Source organism: Cucurbita maxima, unplaced genomic scaffold, assembly GCF_002738345.1.
Source record: "Cucurbita maxima cultivar Rimu unplaced genomic scaffold, Cmax_1.0 Cma_Scf00036, whole genome shotgun sequence".
NCBI lineage: Eukaryota > Viridiplantae > Streptophyta > Magnoliopsida > Cucurbitales > Cucurbitaceae > Cucurbita > Cucurbita maxima.
The window spans coordinates 678,873-696,829 of NW_019272052.1; the positions used below are offsets into that span (position 1 = coordinate 678,873).

The 17,957-nt window shown below is 36.6% G+C and overlaps 4 protein-coding genes and 1 non-coding gene across 5 annotated transcripts; 1 reads left to right on the plus strand and 4 right to left on the minus strand.

The window, feature by feature from the left end:
* The first annotated feature begins 534 nt into the window (after positions 1 to 534).
* Positions 535 to 3,340, plus strand: LOC111468185 (O-acyltransferase WSD1-like). The gene is made up of 4 exons (XM_023113315.1): positions 535 to 761; positions 882 to 1,448; positions 2,464 to 2,820; positions 2,907 to 3,340. The coding sequence occupies exons 1-4, from the start codon at positions 579 to 581 to the stop codon at positions 3,192 to 3,194; spliced, it is 1,395 nt and encodes a 464-aa protein (XP_022969083.1). The 5' UTR covers positions 535 to 578; the 3' UTR covers positions 3,195 to 3,340.
* A 1,949-nt stretch (positions 3,341 to 5,289) lies between these two features.
* LOC111468265 lies at positions 5,290 to 6,496 on the minus strand. Its single transcript, XM_023113430.1, has 3 exons — positions 6,227 to 6,496; positions 5,966 to 6,196; positions 5,290 to 5,854 (listed from the first exon to the last, which is right to left on the minus strand). The coding sequence occupies exons 1-3, from the start codon at positions 6,450 to 6,452 to the stop codon at positions 5,427 to 5,429; spliced, it is 885 nt and encodes a 294-aa protein (XP_022969198.1). The 5' UTR covers positions 6,453 to 6,496; the 3' UTR covers positions 5,290 to 5,426.
* A 4,940-nt stretch (positions 6,497 to 11,436) lies between these two features.
* TRNAF-GAA lies at positions 11,437 to 11,509 on the minus strand. The gene has a single exon. It is a non-coding gene; the product is annotated as a tRNA-Phe (tRNA).
* Positions 11,510 to 11,650: 141 nt separating this feature from the next.
* On the minus strand, positions 11,651 to 14,203 carry LOC111468140 (probable L-type lectin-domain containing receptor kinase VII.2). The gene has a single exon (XM_023113248.1). The coding sequence runs from the start codon at positions 13,799 to 13,801 to the stop codon at positions 11,753 to 11,755; it is 2,049 nt and encodes a 682-aa protein (XP_022969016.1). The 5' UTR covers positions 13,802 to 14,203; the 3' UTR covers positions 11,651 to 11,752.
* Positions 14,204 to 15,403: 1,200 nt separating this feature from the next.
* Positions 15,404 to 16,359, minus strand: LOC111468305. Its single transcript, XM_023113480.1, has one exon. The coding sequence runs from the start codon at positions 16,256 to 16,258 to the stop codon at positions 15,569 to 15,571; it is 690 nt and encodes a 229-aa protein (XP_022969248.1). The 5' UTR covers positions 16,259 to 16,359; the 3' UTR covers positions 15,404 to 15,568.
* Between the last annotated feature and the right edge of the window lie 1,598 nt (positions 16,360 to 17,957).

The window sequence follows — 17,957 nt, forward strand, 5'->3', positions numbered from 1 at the left end:
AAAAAAAAAAAAAAAAAAAAAAAAAAATTGAGGATAAGGACAAGAAAAAGAAGGTGATTGCCATCTAGAAGTTAGCTCCCACAACGCAGTCCATTAACGCATCTACTATGGAAAGAGTCTAGTCTTACTACTGTCTCGTTCAATCTGATGATTGCTTTGATACCATTTGTAACCGCCTAAGTCTAATCAACCTCACCATTTTAAAATATATCTACTATGGAGAGATTTTCACACTTTTTGAGAAATGTTGTGCTTCTCTCCCAACCATCGTGGGATCTCAAAAAATCAAGTTATATGTAAAATTTTATTTGTTTGTTTCCATAAGAGTAAGACTTAAATTTTTTATCACACCACTTCAACAGCTGTGTCAATAATACATTCAATAAGACATATACAAGTAGTTGTGATACTCATTAATAGGATCAATAAACCCCATTTATTTGAAGGGAAGGGTGGTTTTTACTATATGAGTGTGTGTATATGTGTATATGTGTGTATATATATATATAAATATATTATGTATGTATATATTGAAATTTGGTTGGGTAAAAAAAGAGTTGAAATCTAGAGAATTGGCGATGGAGACGAAGGAAGATGAGTTGCTTCAGCCAGTTAGCCCTAATGCCCAGCACATGAACTGCTCAGTACAATCCATTTCTATTATTGCTGTTTTGGAATTTGATATCGCCATTGATGAACTCAAATTTATGTGCTTTGCTAAGGATCTCATCCATCTCAACCCGCTCTTTACTTCGGTTATGGTACACTCTCAACCTCTTTATTTCAACTATCTTAACATACGACTCTCGACCCGATATTGTATTAAATTATAAGTTTAGTTTTTCGATTTTGCTTTGAAAATTAACATCTTTTGAAAATAGGTGAATGATGTAAATGGAGAGAGAAAATGGAAGAAAGTTGAACTAAAAATTGAAGAGCATATTATTGTGCATACTCCACCCTCAAACTTATCACTTCAACTCTTCGATGCTTATTTCAATGAATATATGACGAATTACGCTCTACAAGAGTTGTCTCAAAATAAACCGTTGTGGGAAATTCATATCATCAACTGTCCAACCAGTAATGCAGCTGGAAACCTAGTTTTCAAGATTCACCATTCACTTGGCGATGGCTATTCTTTGATGGGTGTTCTTATTTCCAGCATGACAAGAGCACATGATCCTTCTCTTCCTTTAACTTTTCCTTCAAGGAAAGTCAAGTTAGAGCAATCAGGGCACATTCTAGGTCGTGTGTATCAGTTTTTGTTCTCATCTATGAATACTGTATTGGATTTTGGTGGGAACATAATGAAAAGCAGTGTCCTTGAAGACCACTTGACACCCATAAGATCTGGCGGTGATGGTGTGGAGTTTAGGACATTTGCAATACGAACATTCACATTCTCTCTTCATCAAATCAAGCAAATCAAAGCCAAACTCGGAGTGGTATGATTTCTACTGCCTTAGTCTACCGTTAATAGATATTTTCTGTTTTTGCCCGTTACTGATTATTGTCAGCCTCACAATTTTAAAACACGTGTACTAGTAGATCCCATGTCGAATGGAGAGAGAAACGAAATATTCCTTATAAGGATGTGAAAACCTCTGCCTAGTACGACGTGTTTTAAGTGTAACAGCTCAAGCTCTCACGATTTTAAAATACGTCTACTAGGTGATCCCATGTCGATTAGAGAGAGGAACGAAAATATTCCTTATAAGGATGTGAAAACTTCTGCCTAGTAGACGTGTTTTAAGTGTAACCGCTAAAGCCCACCACATATTGTTCTGTTTAGACTTCTCCTCAAGGTTTTTAAAACTCATCTAGTAGGGCGAGATTTTCACTCCCTTACAAAGAATACTTGGTTCTCCTCCCAACAAATGTGGGATCTCACAATCCCCCCTTCGGGGCCAGCGTTCTTGCTGGCACACCGTCTCGTGTCCACTCCTCGGGGATCAGCCCACCACATATTGTTCTGTTTATGCTTCTCCTCAAGGTTTTTAAAACTCATCTAGTAGGGCGAGATTTTCACCTCCTTACAAAGAATACTTGGTTCTCCTCCTAACAAATGTGAGATCTCACAATCCCCCCTTCGGGGCCAGCGTTCTTGCTGGCACACCGTCTCGTGTCCACCCCCTCGGGGATCAGCCTCCTCACTGGCACATCGCCCGGTGTCTGGCTCTGATATCATTTGTAATGGTCCAAGCCAACCACTAGCAGATATTGTCATTTTTTAGGCTTTTCCTTTTGGGCTTTCCTTTTAAAACGTTATAGAGAATATTTTGTTCTCCTCTCCAACCGATGTGGGATCTCACATTGAGATTGACGACGACAAATGACGGGTCAAAGCAGACAATATCTATAAGTTGTGAGCTTGAGCTGTTACAATATATTTCTCTACATTTCAACTCATATAAACGACTTATCATATTCTAATTCTTCTAACGAACCATGGTATGGTAGACGGTCAACGATGTGATTACGGGAATGATCTTCTTAGGACTTCGATTATATATGCAAGAGACTTGTCCGGACTCAACCAACTCAAACTCGACGGCATTGGTTTTGATCAACACAAGGATGGTTGAAAATTACAAGTCTGTGCAAGACATGTTGAAGCCCAATAACTCAAATGCTCCATGGGGGAATCGATTTGCGTTCTTGCATATAGACATTCCCAAAGCCACTGAGTATGAGCTTTCAAACCCACTCCAATTCATCAAAGCCGCACAAAAAATGATCAAGAGAAAGAGATATTCTTCAGCTGTTTTCCTTGTTGGCAAGCTAATGGAGATGATACACAAGCTGAGGGGCCCAGAGGTATGTCCACAAATACTCCTAAAAACAAACCCTTTTTTTTACAAGTACAAATTTTAACCATGCACGTGTATGCAATTTTTTTATAGGTAGCAGCCAAATTTATGTACAAGACGGCGCAAAATACAAGCTTAAGCATATCTAACATGATGGGGCCAAGGGAGAAAATGGCTATGTGTGGTCACCCAGTAAAAGGAGTCTACTTTACCGTCGTTGGTATACCTCAGAGTTTGATGATAACAGTGATAAGCTACATGGAACAATTGAGAATTACCATTCTGAGCGAGAAAGAATTTATAGATGAGGAGAAACTCACGTCTTGCATGGAAAAGGCTTTTGAGAACATACACGAGGCTTCCATGGAGCTTTCCATTTAGACATTATCCACTAAAGCTATCTATCTTTTTTTTTTCCTTAATTAATAGGATTTTGAGTTTTCCTTAAGGTTGATCATGATTGTGTGTATGTCATAACACCGCGTAATTTGAAAGGTATGACTATAACACTGAATATATCTGTTTTATGAGGCTTTTTCAGACAGGAATAAAACGGTTGAATAACTTATTTGAAGCATGAAACATGACAATACAAACTCAAACCAACATAAAAATATATATATATATATATATATAGTTGTATCTTGTTGAGGGTTTATTCTTATGAAAACTAAACGAGCTTTAATCAGCATCCTTTGGAAATGGAAAAGTTTAAAATCACTTTAATTTTTTAAACGAGCTTTAATCAGCATCCTTTGGAAGGCATCTTCAACGCATGCTTTCAACTTGTGTAGATCTATGAAGCACTTATCACCTCCAAACACAATCCTCATGTCTCCCATGTAACTCACAATTGTTACAATTCAAATTAGAAACGTTAATCTCAATATTTATGAGTAATAATTATATTTAAACCTTTAAACATTATGGGATTCATATTATTTCAAAAGTTACACGGTTTGTTTATGTAGCGTGTGCTAGGGAAAGGTTTCCACACCCTTATAAAGGGTGGTTTGTTCTCCTCCCCATCCAATGTGGGACACCACAATTCACCCCTCTTCGGGGCCCAACGTCTTCGCTGGGGCTCTTTCTTTCCTCCAATCAATGTTTTCACACCCTTATAAAAGGTGGTTTGTTCTCCTCCCCAACCAATGTGGGACATCACAATCCACCCCCCTTCGGGGCCCAGCGTATTCGCTGACACTCTTTCCTTCCTCCAATCGATGTGGGACCGCCCCCAAATCTACCTCCCTTTGGAGCCCAGCATCTTTACTAGCACACCACCTCATGTCTACCTCCTTTTGGCGAATAGCAAGAAGGCTGGCATATCATCTAAAACACGGCTCTGATACCATTTGTAACGACCCATATCCACTGCTAGCAGATATGGTCCTTTTTGGTCTTTCCCTTTCCGGCTTTCCCTCAAAGCTTTAAAACGCGTCTGTTAGGGAAAGGTTGTCACACCCTTATAAATGGTGGTTTGTTCTCCTCCCCAACCAATGTTGAACATCCCAGTTTAAACGTTTCAAAACTAGACAATAGATGATACCTGAGGCACACAAGTACAGTGGAGTATAAGCCTTTAACTGGACGATTGACCAAAGCCAGTTTCTCCGTAGGACCAATCATATTTGATATCATAATGCTTGAATTCTTTAGCTTCCTCTTGAACAACTTTGCTCCCATCTAACACTCAAAGTACATATATAAAATTCATATCCAAGAAATTATATATATAAAGGTAAAAATGGGATAAGTTTTGATTCACCTCAGGGCCTGTCACATGCTTCAACATATCAAAAACTTTAGCAGCCATGAACACAGACAAACGGCTTCTTTGCAACATGATGTTCTTAGTAATCTAGCGTCCTTGCTGGCACATCTCCCGATGTCTGAGTCTGATACCATTTGTAATACCTCAAGCTCATTACTAGCAGATACGTACTTGAGTATTAACTCTTATATCTTATCGTCTTTTTATTATACAATCCTCTTATTTGTTTATTTGAAGAATTATTTATGATATCAATATGAAGACCTTTGCCATCTATTTTGGTTCCTATTTCAAACTTCTCTTTCACCTATTCGGTTATTCCGGTGTGAACTCTCTTAGTTCCTTAACTCTCATTCAAGGGATTATAATACTGAATGATATTTTTTATTAGAGAAATGTAAAAAAAATTCTTTTTTAATTTAGAAAAACGTTCCACCACTTTAACTGATGTGGATTAGACGCGATTTCCTTGTTGTAAAAATATTTGAATTTAAACTTTGTATATGGGGGTGTGACTAAGCATATTATTGTATATATATTGAAAGTAAATATAATATAATATTTTTTTTAGAGGTCTCGTGGTAAGGAGATTCTCTATTTTTAATTGCATTGTATTTAATTTGTAAAAAGAACATTATATAAAAAATAGAATTGTGCAACAACTTCAATTGATTACCAAAATTGACTGAAAGAGGATAAAAATGAATTAAAATCGGAAGTATATTATTTATATAAAATTTAAACCTACCAAATTCATAACAACTCTAGGCATTAAAAGAGGGCATAATCAATTTGATCTATGAACACATTCTAACAAAACCTAACCCCCAAATTCAGCCTCAAACAACTTCGACTGCGCTGCAATGCAGGCCAGCCAAATTGTCTAGCAGATCGAATGTTAGCATCGACGCCTTCGACTTTGCCGGCCGGTCCGAGAAATTCACCGGCAGATCCGCCGACGTCTCCGCCGCCCTCTCCCTCCTCCCTAGCCACTTCGATTGCATGTATTTCTGTTTCCTCCATGGAGCCAGATGCATCTTCTTCTCCTTAGTGCACCTCTTCGCCGCCGCGCATAGGATCTTAATCAGAGACCATAATCTCTCTGATTTCCCGACGAACACCTCCGGTAATCGCCTGATTAATTTGTTGTATTCTTCACTCGCTCTAGCCATCTCGAACTCTGCCCTAAAATTGAGCTCGATCACCACGCGAATTTCGCCTCTTCTCGAACTCGAATTGTCCACAACTTCCAAATACGAATGTTCGCCTGAAAATTAGGGATTCTTCCAATTAGATTCCTAATTTGATTCCATTTTTTGGTTGCTTTTCAGTTCTGTTGATCGGTTAGGTCAATCATCAATTTGTTGTTTCTGTTTACCTGATGGAATGTCAGATGCGCTTTTCCATTTCGATTTGCACACCGCGCAATTGAAACTGGCGATTCGCATCCGATTACAGATCTCTCTTTGCCAGCAACTCCGGCAGCCTCCTGCCGGCGACGTCCCGCACTTGCATATCGTCGACTCTATGTTCATTTCCCTCAGAATCTCCGCCGTCGCTCGGCGGATTCTCGACTCAATCGAACTCGTTCTCCGTAACGTCGCCTGAAAAACCAAATTCAACAAGTTCATCTCGAGAAGAAGTTCATCTCGAGAGATCCAAAACGCCCTACTCTCTTCCAAATCGCAGGAGTTTCCATCCTCTTCGTCGTCAGAGTAACCATTCCGGTCACCAGATGTACAGTAATTTCCCGACGACATCTCACCGTCCTCTAGAAACCTAAAAAATACATCGGAAAAGCTCGCCGTTCCACACAACAAGTCATCCTCACCGGAATTCCGTACATTTACCGGGATCTTCACCATGGCTCAAAGCAGAGGTTGAAGTAGAAGCTTGATTCACCTGTTTTTGGAATTCGAATGCAATTTCCAATAGGAAAATTGAAATTATTTATAGCAGAATTTTCGGGTCCGGTTGACTCATACTAGCTGATAAACGAGCCGCCGCGTCAAAGATAATGCCGGGTCCACTACATTGTGGATTAGACAGCTAATTCCACGTCAGCTGAACTAATTGCCATGCTGCAATATTATTACATAATATTTCGGATAACTCTCGAATATCCATTTTTTTTTTAATTAGTCAAAAAAAACAAACCAATTCTAATTAGCTAAACCTTTTTTTCTTTTATGTTTTGTCTTCATCCTATCCAAAACTTACCCTTTACCTGATAATAGAATGCATAAAAGAAAATTGGAAAATGGAAACTGTTTCAAAAAGATTTGTCTGAATCACACGTGAAACGTGGCGACATTCAGCAATCTGGCCCAGTTATCAACGACAGCTGGCAGTATAGGCGACACGTGGATTTGTGTGTAAGCGTTGGTGTGTGAGCTTTATCCAAATTCAGCGTGGGGTCCCTTTCTTTTCCCTTTGTCCAAACAGAACGCTCATAGGCTTTTGGAAAGAAATTTCTACGCCAACCAGAGGATAATTCACCCAATTGTTGTTTATTTTAATAAATTAATTATAATATTTTACAATATGTGCACTAACAAGTAAATATCAGCGTGATTTCAAAGCATATTAATACGAGACAGATGTTGGATAATCAAATATTAGATAGAAAAATAAAATAACAATTAAATAGTTGGAAAAATCGATTATTTAAAAATAGTAAGTTGTTTTCATAAAATTAGATTAAGTTAACCCTAATTAACCTTAATTGGAATAACTTTGTATTATACAATTATTTATACTTTATTTTATAATTTTTTATTATTTATTATCCACCTTATTTTATAAACATTAAACACCACACTAATTTAGAAATTTATATGAGAACAACCTTAAAAATTTAGAGATAAAATTAAATTTTAAATATTATAAACTATCACTGTAACACAATATATGTTCATCAAAAGTATGAATAGATCTAAAAATATTATTACTCAAACAAACAGGATCGAAGGTTCAACTTTCCTTCATATTCAGTTTAAATAGAATACAAGGTATCAACTAATACACTAATAAAATCTGAAGAGAAAAATATTAATTGACTATAATTATCTTGACTAATTCAAACTAGTACTAAGTTAGTCCTAAATCTGACAACTTCTTAAATTCCTTATAATATTTAATTAGAAAATATGTTTAGAAGATTAATATTAAAAAAATGTCACAAGATCGTTTCACAAACTATTTAGGGTTAAACCGACCTCTAAAATTTTTGTGGCTATAATACATTTTTCATATCAGAAAATTTATAATAATTTGTAACGAATTAATTATGATATTTAAATATTTTTTTAAAAAATCATTAATTGTAATGAATATTTTTAAAATGTGAATATGAAATTCAAATTGAAAGCACATGAAAAATGGACCTAGTATATTTCTGACCATCCATGTACTTTTTTCCCTGAAAAAAACATTGTACTATTTAACATATAATAAGGTTATGGGTAAAGTTTGAGGGGTAATATTGTCATTTCCGGTACTATATTATTGTTTTTGTCTTTTTGCCACCGCTCTCCTTGTCACAAGGGAACCAATCACGCAAAACACTAAATCCATTTTATTTTTATTTTTTTAAAATTTTTCATCCTTTTCTCATTGGCTGACGTGGCCGTCAACAAAACCTTCGACCTGGTGGGAAGCCGCTGCGCTACAAGACAATTATTCCCCGACATATTATTCTATAAATTAAATTTCCATAAACTCCAATTTCCATATGATTTTGACTAATGGAATGTGTGTCGAATTAATTCATAATTTCAAAATTAAATTCCAATATTAAGAAAAAATATATTAAAAAAAAACCAAAACAAATACAATCGATCATCCGCATGCTGGATATACCTCTTATGTATATGTCTTTCTCAAGGAGGGAACAGAATTACAAGGAAAAACCCACCCAATCCGGTTCCTGACTATTAAAAGTTCAAAGAAATTCTTTTATTTAAGAGAGAATGGAAAGCGAATCAAATCCGTTTTGTTCTTAGTTTGGTTCGAGCTTCATTCGATCTTATTTATAGTTAGGAAAGGGGAAAGAGTTTATGGACATTAATGCCTACATTATGCACGATGAATTCGGTTCATGCTTCCTATAAAAATTATAACTAATTTATCTTATGGTAATTCTTTGGGATGAGGATGTAGTAAATTGGTAAAGGAAATAATGTTAATAAAAGGGTAAAAAATGAAAGTTGAAATGTTTTCCTTATAAAATTTAATGTGATATACACTTCCAAACAGGTAAAAATTGGGGCAAAAAAGGAAAGAGATGGGGTAATTCTACCTTAATTTGTCTTTAATTTTTTAATAATATATATAAGTAAAAAGTCAAATGATTTTAAAATTTCTTCCTAATTTGCTCACTCTTCAATAGAAAGTTCATAAATTATAAAATTAAGAAAATTACCAAAATTTTATAATTACGCTATAAATCTTAATTTTAAGATTTTTTTAATTTGAATTCAAAGTAGGAGTAGGAACTAAGTATTCAATCATGAAATAAAATATTATAGCATAGTATTAAACAAATAAAAAACGTTTTTTTGTATGGCTATCGAACACAATTAAAAACTGGTAAATTATTTAGCTGATTAATAATTAACATTTGAATCATTCATAATATAATTAGATTATTATTATTTAGCATATAATATAATAAGTTATTGGCTATAACAACCTACATACATACCTCCTATCCATTTCTTTTTCAACGATTCTTTGCATTCATATTGAAAACGATCGGTGAAAAAGTGCCAGACACATGTTCGAGACCTAGCTCGAAGCACGTCGGTAAGTGCCAAGTGTCGCCAAAATTCACTTCAACTAAATATGAGCTTGATACGAATTTTTGAAATAAAGGGAAAGTATAAATTATTTTTATTAATTTGAATAATTCATAATTTTAAAAATATTATCAAAATTATACGAATTTAATATAATTATGATATAGACAAGAGATGAGTCATGCTGTTATTTAAATTGGGGGAAAACCTTATCCATTTCGATGTGGGTCTCATAAAATAACGAGAGTAGGCCTACAAATTAGTGACAGCACGTGGGATTTGGAGATATGGGATAAGCTTGAATCACTTTGGAGCAAATATAACTTTATATAAAAGTATTGGCTAAATCAATAGAAAATATAACCTTTTGCTCTTTTTCTTTGATATTTTATCCCGATATCTGAAAGCCCTAATTACAATTATCATTTATTTTTAAAATAAATCAACGGATTGCAACCCTAACTACTCTAGATTGAGCTACGAATTAATTATGATTAAGCGGAGAATCTTCTATGGTTAATGGCCCTCATATGTTTTTTTTTTTTTTTTTTATATAGAATTCATATTCATTTAAAAACATTTAATTAAATTGATCATATACTTAAAAGTTTCGAAATTAATATTAAATTTTAATTTATAATTTCAAGACTATTAGCTTTGGCCTTTTCTTCAATGAGATTGAACTCATTGCATTTAATTCGATCGCTATCATTCAACTCAAATAAGTCAAATCCCTTTGGATCGGTTCATTTGGGTGGTCGTCCCACCCTTATCCAGATTATCACGTTGGTACAGGCCCATAAGCTCCATGCAGTAGAAACAATTCTATAAAAAACATGAACCAGTTTTTTAAATTTTCATAGACCAATATAAGCTCGTAAACTCAATATAGTATGACCATTTCCATACCAAAAACAAACTGTAGGCCCACTTCTATACAAAAATGGGCCAGTTTTTATTTTTATAGAACAATACAGGCCATATAGTAGGCCCATTTATATAAAAAACAGTAGGCCCACTTCTAACCAACATGGGCCAGTATTTTTGCTTTTCACAGCACAATACAGGCCCGTTAACTTGATCTAGTAGGCCCACTGGGCCAGTTTCGATTTTCATAGCCCAACAAAAGCCCGTTCGTTCGATATACTAGGCCCATTTGTATAAAAAAACATAAGGCCCACTTCTATCCAACATCGGCCAGTTTTTGCTTTTCACAGCCAAATACAGGCCCGTTGACTTGGCATAGCAGGTCCATTGGGCCAGTATTGCCTTTCGTAGCCCAATACTGGCCCGTTAACTCGATATAGTAGGCCCATTTCTATAAAAAACTGTAGGCCCACTTTTATCCAAACATGGGCCAGTTTTGCTTTTCCTAGCCCAATAAAGGCCCGTTAACTCGATATAGTGGCCCATTTCAATAAAAAAGTAGGCCCACTTCTATCTAATATGGGATCAGATATGCATTTAATGGCCCAATACAGGCCCGTTGACTCAATATAGTAGCACATTTCTATAAAAATAATAGGCCCATTTCAAGTGGGCCTACTATATCGAAATACAGGCCTGTTAATTTGATGTATTGGGCCAGTTTTTCATTTCATAGCTCAGTACAGGCCCGTTAACTTGATATAGCAGGTCCATTGGGCTAGTTTTTACTTTTCATAGCCCAATACAGGCCCGTTAACTCGATATAGTAGGCCCATTTTTTATATAAAAAGTAGGCCCACTTTTATCCAAATGGGCCAGTTTTTGCTTTTTACACCAATATAGGCCCGTTTTTGATATAGTAGGCCCGTTGGGCTGGTTTTTGCCTTTTATAGCCCAATATTGGCCCGTTAACTCGATATAGTAGGCTCGTTTGTAAAAAAACCGTAGGCCCACTTTTATCCAACATGGGCCAGTTTTTGTTTATTCCAGCCCATTACAGGCCCTATAACTTCATATGGTAGCCTCTTTGGGTCAGTTAATTTTTACTTTTCAGCCCAATACAGGCCCGTTAACTTGATTAGGAGGCCCATTTCCATACAAGCAAAAATAAATAATTTAATAATGCGGTGAGCGTGGATCGAACACGCGACCTTCAGATCTTCAGTCTGACGCTCTCCCAACTGAGCTATCCCCGCGTTGTTTCATACGTTGCTTATATATTAAATATTTTGTCATATTTTTCACTCGGAACATTGTTTCGTTGTTATAAATTCTGATATCCAGCCCCTAATTAAAAATCGTCGACTCTAGTATCATTATATATATATATATATATATATTAAAAAATGTAATAATTAAGTACAATAATAAGATGAATTAAAGACAGCATTTATACAGAATTTACAAAACCAACTTGCATCCAAACAATCAAACTTCTACTAGCGGCCAATCCTTAAAATATCCGAATCAATGAGCGATGTTGAAGAAGAAGATGTTTTGATTTGTTCAAACGTTGGATGCTGCTGGCAATGGTTGCCTCCATAAATCTCAGACAGTGCTCTTGTTGATCTTAATCTGTTCAACAATCCATCATTTGAACCATTTCCGTTTCCATTTCCCTCACACAAAATGTTCACAACTTGTTGCATTGTTGGCCTTGAACCAGCCTCAGGTTGCGCACACAATAACCCCAAACAAACCATTCTCTCCATTTCATCAATCTCATTCCCACCAACTTTCAATCTCTCATCAACTACAAATCCAACCTCATTCCTCTCCATTATCCAATCTATCAACCATGGCTTCCCCTCTTCTATTGCTCTCCTCCCACATACCACCTCCAAAACCAACACCCCGAACCCGAAAACGTCTGCCTGTGCCGATACTCGACCTGTTCGAACCACCTCAGGTGCCATATACCCAACAGTTCCCATCACTTGAGTTGTGTCTGCCGTTTTCTCGTGGGGTTGCATTCGAGCCAACCCGAAGTCTCCTAACTTCGCATTCATGTCCTTGTCAAGTAGCACGTTGTTGGGCTTTATATCTCTATGTAGAACCTTGTAATCCCAACCTTGGTGCAGATATAGCAGCCCAGTGGCTACATCTCTCAAAACCTTCATCCTTTCCTCCCAACTCAGCATTGCATTCTCATCACACTCAAATAGCTTCTTGTCTAGACTTCCATTTTCCATGTAATCATACATTAAGATTAAGCTTCCTTTCTCCTTCTTACACCATCCTATAAGCTTCACAAGATTTCTATGCTGTAATCTTCCCAGGCTTGAAATCTCAGCCACAAACTCCCTCATCCCACTCTCACCTTCAACACAGATTCTCTTCACAGCAACTTTTGATCTCCCTAAGGTCCCTTTATAGACCTTCCCATTGCGCCCAAACCCAATCACATTGCCTTCTGAGAACCCATCTGTTGCTTCATAAACATCTTCATAAGCAAACCGATGCGGCCAATATTCTAACTCCCACTCTTCAATTTCATCATCCTCTGGTTTCTTTCGTCCCCTTCTTTTGGTAATTACAACAACAACAGTACATAGAAATACAAGTCCAGCACCACCCACGGTTATCCCCAATATGAAAGATATCGACTCGAAAATGGAGCCCAGCTTTTGAGGAGTAAAAGATGGCAAATTCGTTATCACTAAAGCATCAGCAATAGAAAAGTTAGTGGAACTAAAGCTCCAAGATAATATCTTATGGCTTTGAACTAATTGCCCTGTGGCTGCTGTAAATCCCACATACATCTTATCCAAAAGCAATCCAGAAAAATTAACAGACAGAGAAATCAATGGCTTTCTAGGTTTTTTCACTCCCACTTCAGCCATTGTAATATTAAGCAGAGAATCTAGACATTCAATCCAAACCTGATAAGTTTCTCCATTATTGATCTCCAGCTGCTTGAATTCTCCATCATCTGGTTCGCTCCAAAACCCTGCTGCAGCGGAAACAGTAGACTGGAGAGAATTCAAATCCACGCCCACATGGTTGTCATTGGTGTCATTGAACTCTTGATTTTGGAAAGTGTCGAACTCAACGGCGAAGACATGGTTATTGGGGCTGCCATTATTGGTGAAATTGAAAAGCCCCAAATGCTGAGCCGAGCTGGTGCCATTGATTCCAGTAGAGGGTGTGAAGAGAAAGGCAAATCCATGGCCGGGGAGAAGATTTGGCTGAGGGGTGACAGAAAAGATGAAAGAAGTTGCAAAGGAAAATGAAGAATTGGAGGAAAAGATGGGAATATTAAAGGGGTAAAGGGCACGGCCGATGGAGAAAGGGGTATCTCTAGTGAGAATAAGAACAGAAGACTCAATTGTGGCGTTGCCGAAGAGCAAAGTATTAGTGGAAGTGAAATTGGTGTTGAAGACGAACTCTGTAGCCGAGACTGAGATGGAAATGGAGATTAGAATCGAAATTACAGCGCAGAAGAAACTGCGTGAAGAAGAAGAAGAAGAAGAAGAAGAAGAAGACATGATCAAAAGAACTGTTTGGATCGGAAGCGGGAGAGAATTTTGAAGAGGATGAAACTGGGAAAAGCAAAGAATTGTTCATAAGCTACAGTAGAGGCATAAATGAGGGATTGACATGGATTCAACCAAAAGGATGAGCGAGTCAAAAAAAGAGGTCGTGAGATTATTGTCAAAGAAGGCATCCATTAATTATCTGTCCCCATGTTCATTTTCATGGGTAGGGCCATAGGGGCACCCATATGCCATTTGCATCTATTATGAGGAGATAAAACTAATTCTTGTTCGAGTAAGATTAGGAACAATATCTTTAGAAACTCATCATTCATACATACAAAAGTCAATTAAATGCAAACCCAAAAAGGAAATGTTCTTGAAGTTCATGAACACATAAGAGATGAGCAGAGAGAAGTTCAAAGCAGAGCCTAGGCCAAACTGTTATTCCAGACAATCATTTGGCTTACCCATCATCTATGTCTTGGCATGTATAAATCCTTTGGGTCTGCCCATTGAATCAATCCACGGGAAAGTTTTTCATTTTCTCTCACTGCCCTTGACACCCAAAGAGGAAGGAAACAAAGGAAAAACACAAAAGCAGAGAGCCCACAGAAGTCCCTGAAATCACAGATTAACAGATTTGAGAATCGAGCTGTTTTGGCAATGGCTGACAATAAGGAATAACACCCAGAAACAACCCACCACAAGCAACATCCCAGTCGTACTCGCTGATCATGAGGGTGATGAGCAAAGGAAGAACAGGGGTATGTCTTTTTGTTCTGGTTTATGCCCTTCGTTTTGTCATCTTCGTGGAATTTACTTGCATATATACAGTCTTGATACACATCCCAAGCGGGAACTTCTTCTTCTTCTTCATTTGGGTGGCCGGAGATTTACGCTTTTCTGCTTCTTGATACACTCCCAAGGTTTGATGGGTTCTTAATGAGAGATTTACAGTTCTATATTTTTTTTGTAATGGTTGGAAGAAATACAGGGAATTTACTGGATTTTTTTGAAGGGTGGTCAAAATTGTTCTGATGTTCATCACTAAACTACTAACTGGATCCAAAAATATTGTGAAAATGAACGAACAAGGAGCATACCTGGCCTGACTGAGAAGTTCAAACAGTTCTTTCGTTTTGTAAAAAAGTGAAGTCCCCATGGCCTGTGGCAACACAACAAACAATTCAATTAAATGAAAACCAAGAAATGAAAAATGTTCCCTTAGTTGAAGAACATGGTGAAATCAGTGTTGAACAGTTCCTGTTTGTCTTTGTAATGAAATGAAGGCCATAAGGATAAAATCAAGTTGGAGCAAAACAACCAAGAGCAAGAGGCTGCCATCCTTTTGCAATGAAAAAAGCTTGCAGAGGGGCACTGAAGACATAACAGCTTAATATATCATTGCAGAATTTTTTGAACACCTTATCAGCAGTAAGTTTAGTTTCAATTTCAGCTCCTTTCACCATGCTTACCCCGGGAAAACGAGTTTTTTTCCCGAGATAAGATCAAAGGGGTTAGATTGATGGTTTTCCCCCTTGAACTCAGGAGGCAATCTTCAGATAATTTCATCCAAAAGATAAAGATAGCAATTGTGTTATTCACCAATCATATGGACCTTTAAATTGCAGAACCACATTCCATTATCACATTTCCACAGCCAAACAAAGAAAACAGCAACATAATAGAACTTGGCCCAGTTATGAATACCAGAAACCAAGAAAGAATTAAGAGAAGAAAAAAACAGAAGCTAACACCCTATACTATATCCATATATCAAATCAATTTAGCCAATCTGGGAGATGTTCTTGTCCCAGAAACAGAACCAGTCTCCACTTTTCCACTACTCTTCCGTTTTCTTTCAGTGTTGACCTTTTTCCCCCTTGTATTTTCATCGTTAATCTCTTCAACGATCTTCATTACAGATTCACAAACCCCATTGATTTCCGAGCTTTTATCCCTCTTTAATTGATTGCCCTTACTCTCTGCAGCCACTCGATCAAAATCATCTCCCAGCTTCTTCACCAACCTCCTCTTCACAACTCCAGTCTCTTCCTTGTACACGCCAACATCATCATCATCATCGTCAAACAGAGCCATAAATCGCCGTCTCTTGGCTGCCATCGGCGCCGGCGGTGGAGATAAAGATGTCGACTTCTTGAATTGGCGATCGTCCGCAGCTTCGTCGTCAGGGTTAGATCTCTTTGGCGCAGAGTCCAGCTTAACAACCTTCTCGCGCTCGGCTCGAAGTTTGTGGACATTACCTTCGATTCGACCTTGAAGCCTCAGGCGATTGAAGCTGAGGCCACCCATAGACCAATGAGCCTCGTTTGCCCATGAGAGAAGCGGATCGAGGACCGGCGTAGGTGGATCAATACGCTCGTTGTTGAGCTTGACATCGATGTAATAGCGCGGACGAGGGAGGCTGCTGCCGTAGAACTTGCCGGGGCCGAGAGGAACCACCATGGTGAAGATTTGTAGAGGAGGTGGAATAAGGATTCAATGAAAATTGTAGAGATGTTTTAGGGTTTATGTAGAGAGGGAATTGGCGGGAAGAGTTGCTTTTGGCGCGAAGGTAATGGCGCCAGAATATATAATGCCTTCGCTTTTACCAACCTATTGATTGATTCACGGATTTGGGAAGTCACGTTACACGCGATGTCCTTTGTATAAGAAACTCCAATGTTTTCTTTTCTTTTTTTTTTTTTCTCTTTAAAAAAATTTATTTTTGGTCTTTTAAGATTTTTTTATTAATTTAATAGATTGAATCATTAATATGCAATTTTGATCATACTTTTTTTTTTTTTAATATTGTTAAAAAACTATTTTTTTTTAACCCACAGAGTTTAATGGACTTTGAGTCTCCAATAGATGTGACCAAATAGAAACCACCTATCACAAGTTCGTTTAAGTTTATTATGATCGATATTACAGTAGAACTAAGGGTTAGTGTCCAAAATTGCCAAAAAGTCACAGTGCTTGCAGTATCAACTTTTAGGGTTGTTCTTGGATCAGTTGTGTTTGTCGAAGAAGCGAAATTGCGTGAAGGAATCCATCTTGTGCTTGATGCATGACCTTTTTCCTCTTCAAACTAAAATGTATGCTTTGATTGAAGCAACTATGGAGATAAACCTACCAATGAGACACAATTGATTAAGATAAGATCAAACAGAAGCACATATAAAGTTTCGTCAATAATTTTACATTCACGTCGTGGGTTAATAATATGTCATGTCACAATCTTACTTTGCACACAAACTAATATAGCTTCAAGTGTGGAAAGCGATCTTATGTGCATCTTGAAACTAATATCATTATTAAGAAGGCACTTGGTTTGCTAATGATGTCAGGCAAATGGACATCAATGTAAAATAAGTATATTTCTTGATTTCATGAATGAACAATACTCCGAATAATATTATAATGAGTGATGCATATAAAACCTCAATTATGTTAATCAAGTTGAATTGCTTGAAAGGCATAGCTTAAGTAAACAACTAAATTAGATTAACAACGTCCTAAGCCCAACTAATCAGCCAAGTATGAAATTAGTGCAATTATGTATAATACCATTTGGCTACGTTTGAATTTTTTTTATTATGATTGTATTAAAAGTGATTATAAAATTTGGTAAAAGTGATTTAATAAAATTATTCTTTACAACTCGTTAATTCCCACAATTTTTTAAAATATTGAATTCACATTTATCAGTGTCACTTCAATGCGAAATTTTAAAAAGAAAATTACATTAGATTTTACAAACAAAATTAGAATAAAGTTCAAAGCATATACAAATTTAAGCAATTATTAAATGATAATAATAATCTTTAATCAATATTCATTTACTAAACATGGTAACTGACCTTTTCAGATTTAAATATAAAATTTACCAATACCAATTTACTTCATATCCTGAAACTTGCTTAAAAAGCACTTAGTTGACCCATTTTCATACTCTTTTTTTGGTAGACATGGCGTAGCAACTTTTCCTTTCCACTTTTCCGTATATCAAATATCAATAAGTTATTTCTATGTCGCATGTTGAAACAACAATACTTTTTCACTACTTTAATATGATTTATATTTCTTTCAAATAAGGAAGCAAAAAAAAAAAAAAAAAAAAAAAAAAAAAAAAAAAAAAAAAAAAAAAAAAAAAAAAAAAAAA

Excerpts from the sequence above, each read along its gene's own strand:
- LOC111468185 (XM_023113315.1), top strand. The coding sequence starts at position 579 with ATGGAGACGAAGGAAGATGAGTTGCTTCAGCCAGTTAGCCCTAATGCC. Across the intron at positions 762-881 it reads CGCTCTTTACTTCGGTTATG|GTGAATGATGTAAATGGAGA; the intron begins GTACACTCTCAA and ends TTTTGAAAATAG. Across the intron at positions 1,449-2,463 it reads TCAAAGCCAAACTCGGAGTG|ACGGTCAACGATGTGATTAC; the intron begins GTATGATTTCTA and ends ATGGTATGGTAG.
- LOC111468265 (XM_023113430.1), bottom strand. The coding sequence starts at position 6,452 with ATGGTGAAGATCCCGGTAAATGTACGGAATTCCGGTGAGGATGACTTG. Across the intron at positions 6,197-6,226 it reads GATCTCTCGAGATGAACTTC|TTCAGGCGACGTTACGGAGA; the intron begins TTCTCGAGATGA and ends TGAATTTGGTTT. Across the intron at positions 5,855-5,965 it reads CGCATCTGACATTCCATCAG|GCGAACATTCGTATTTGGAA; the intron begins GTAAACAGAAAC and ends CCTAATTTTCAG.
- LOC111468140 (XM_023113248.1), bottom strand. The coding sequence starts at position 13,801 with ATGTCTTCTTCTTCTTCTTCTTCTTCTTCTTCTTCACGCAGTTTCTTC.
- LOC111468305 (XM_023113480.1), bottom strand. The coding sequence starts at position 16,258 with ATGGTGGTTCCTCTCGGCCCCGGCAAGTTCTACGGCAGCAGCCTCCCT.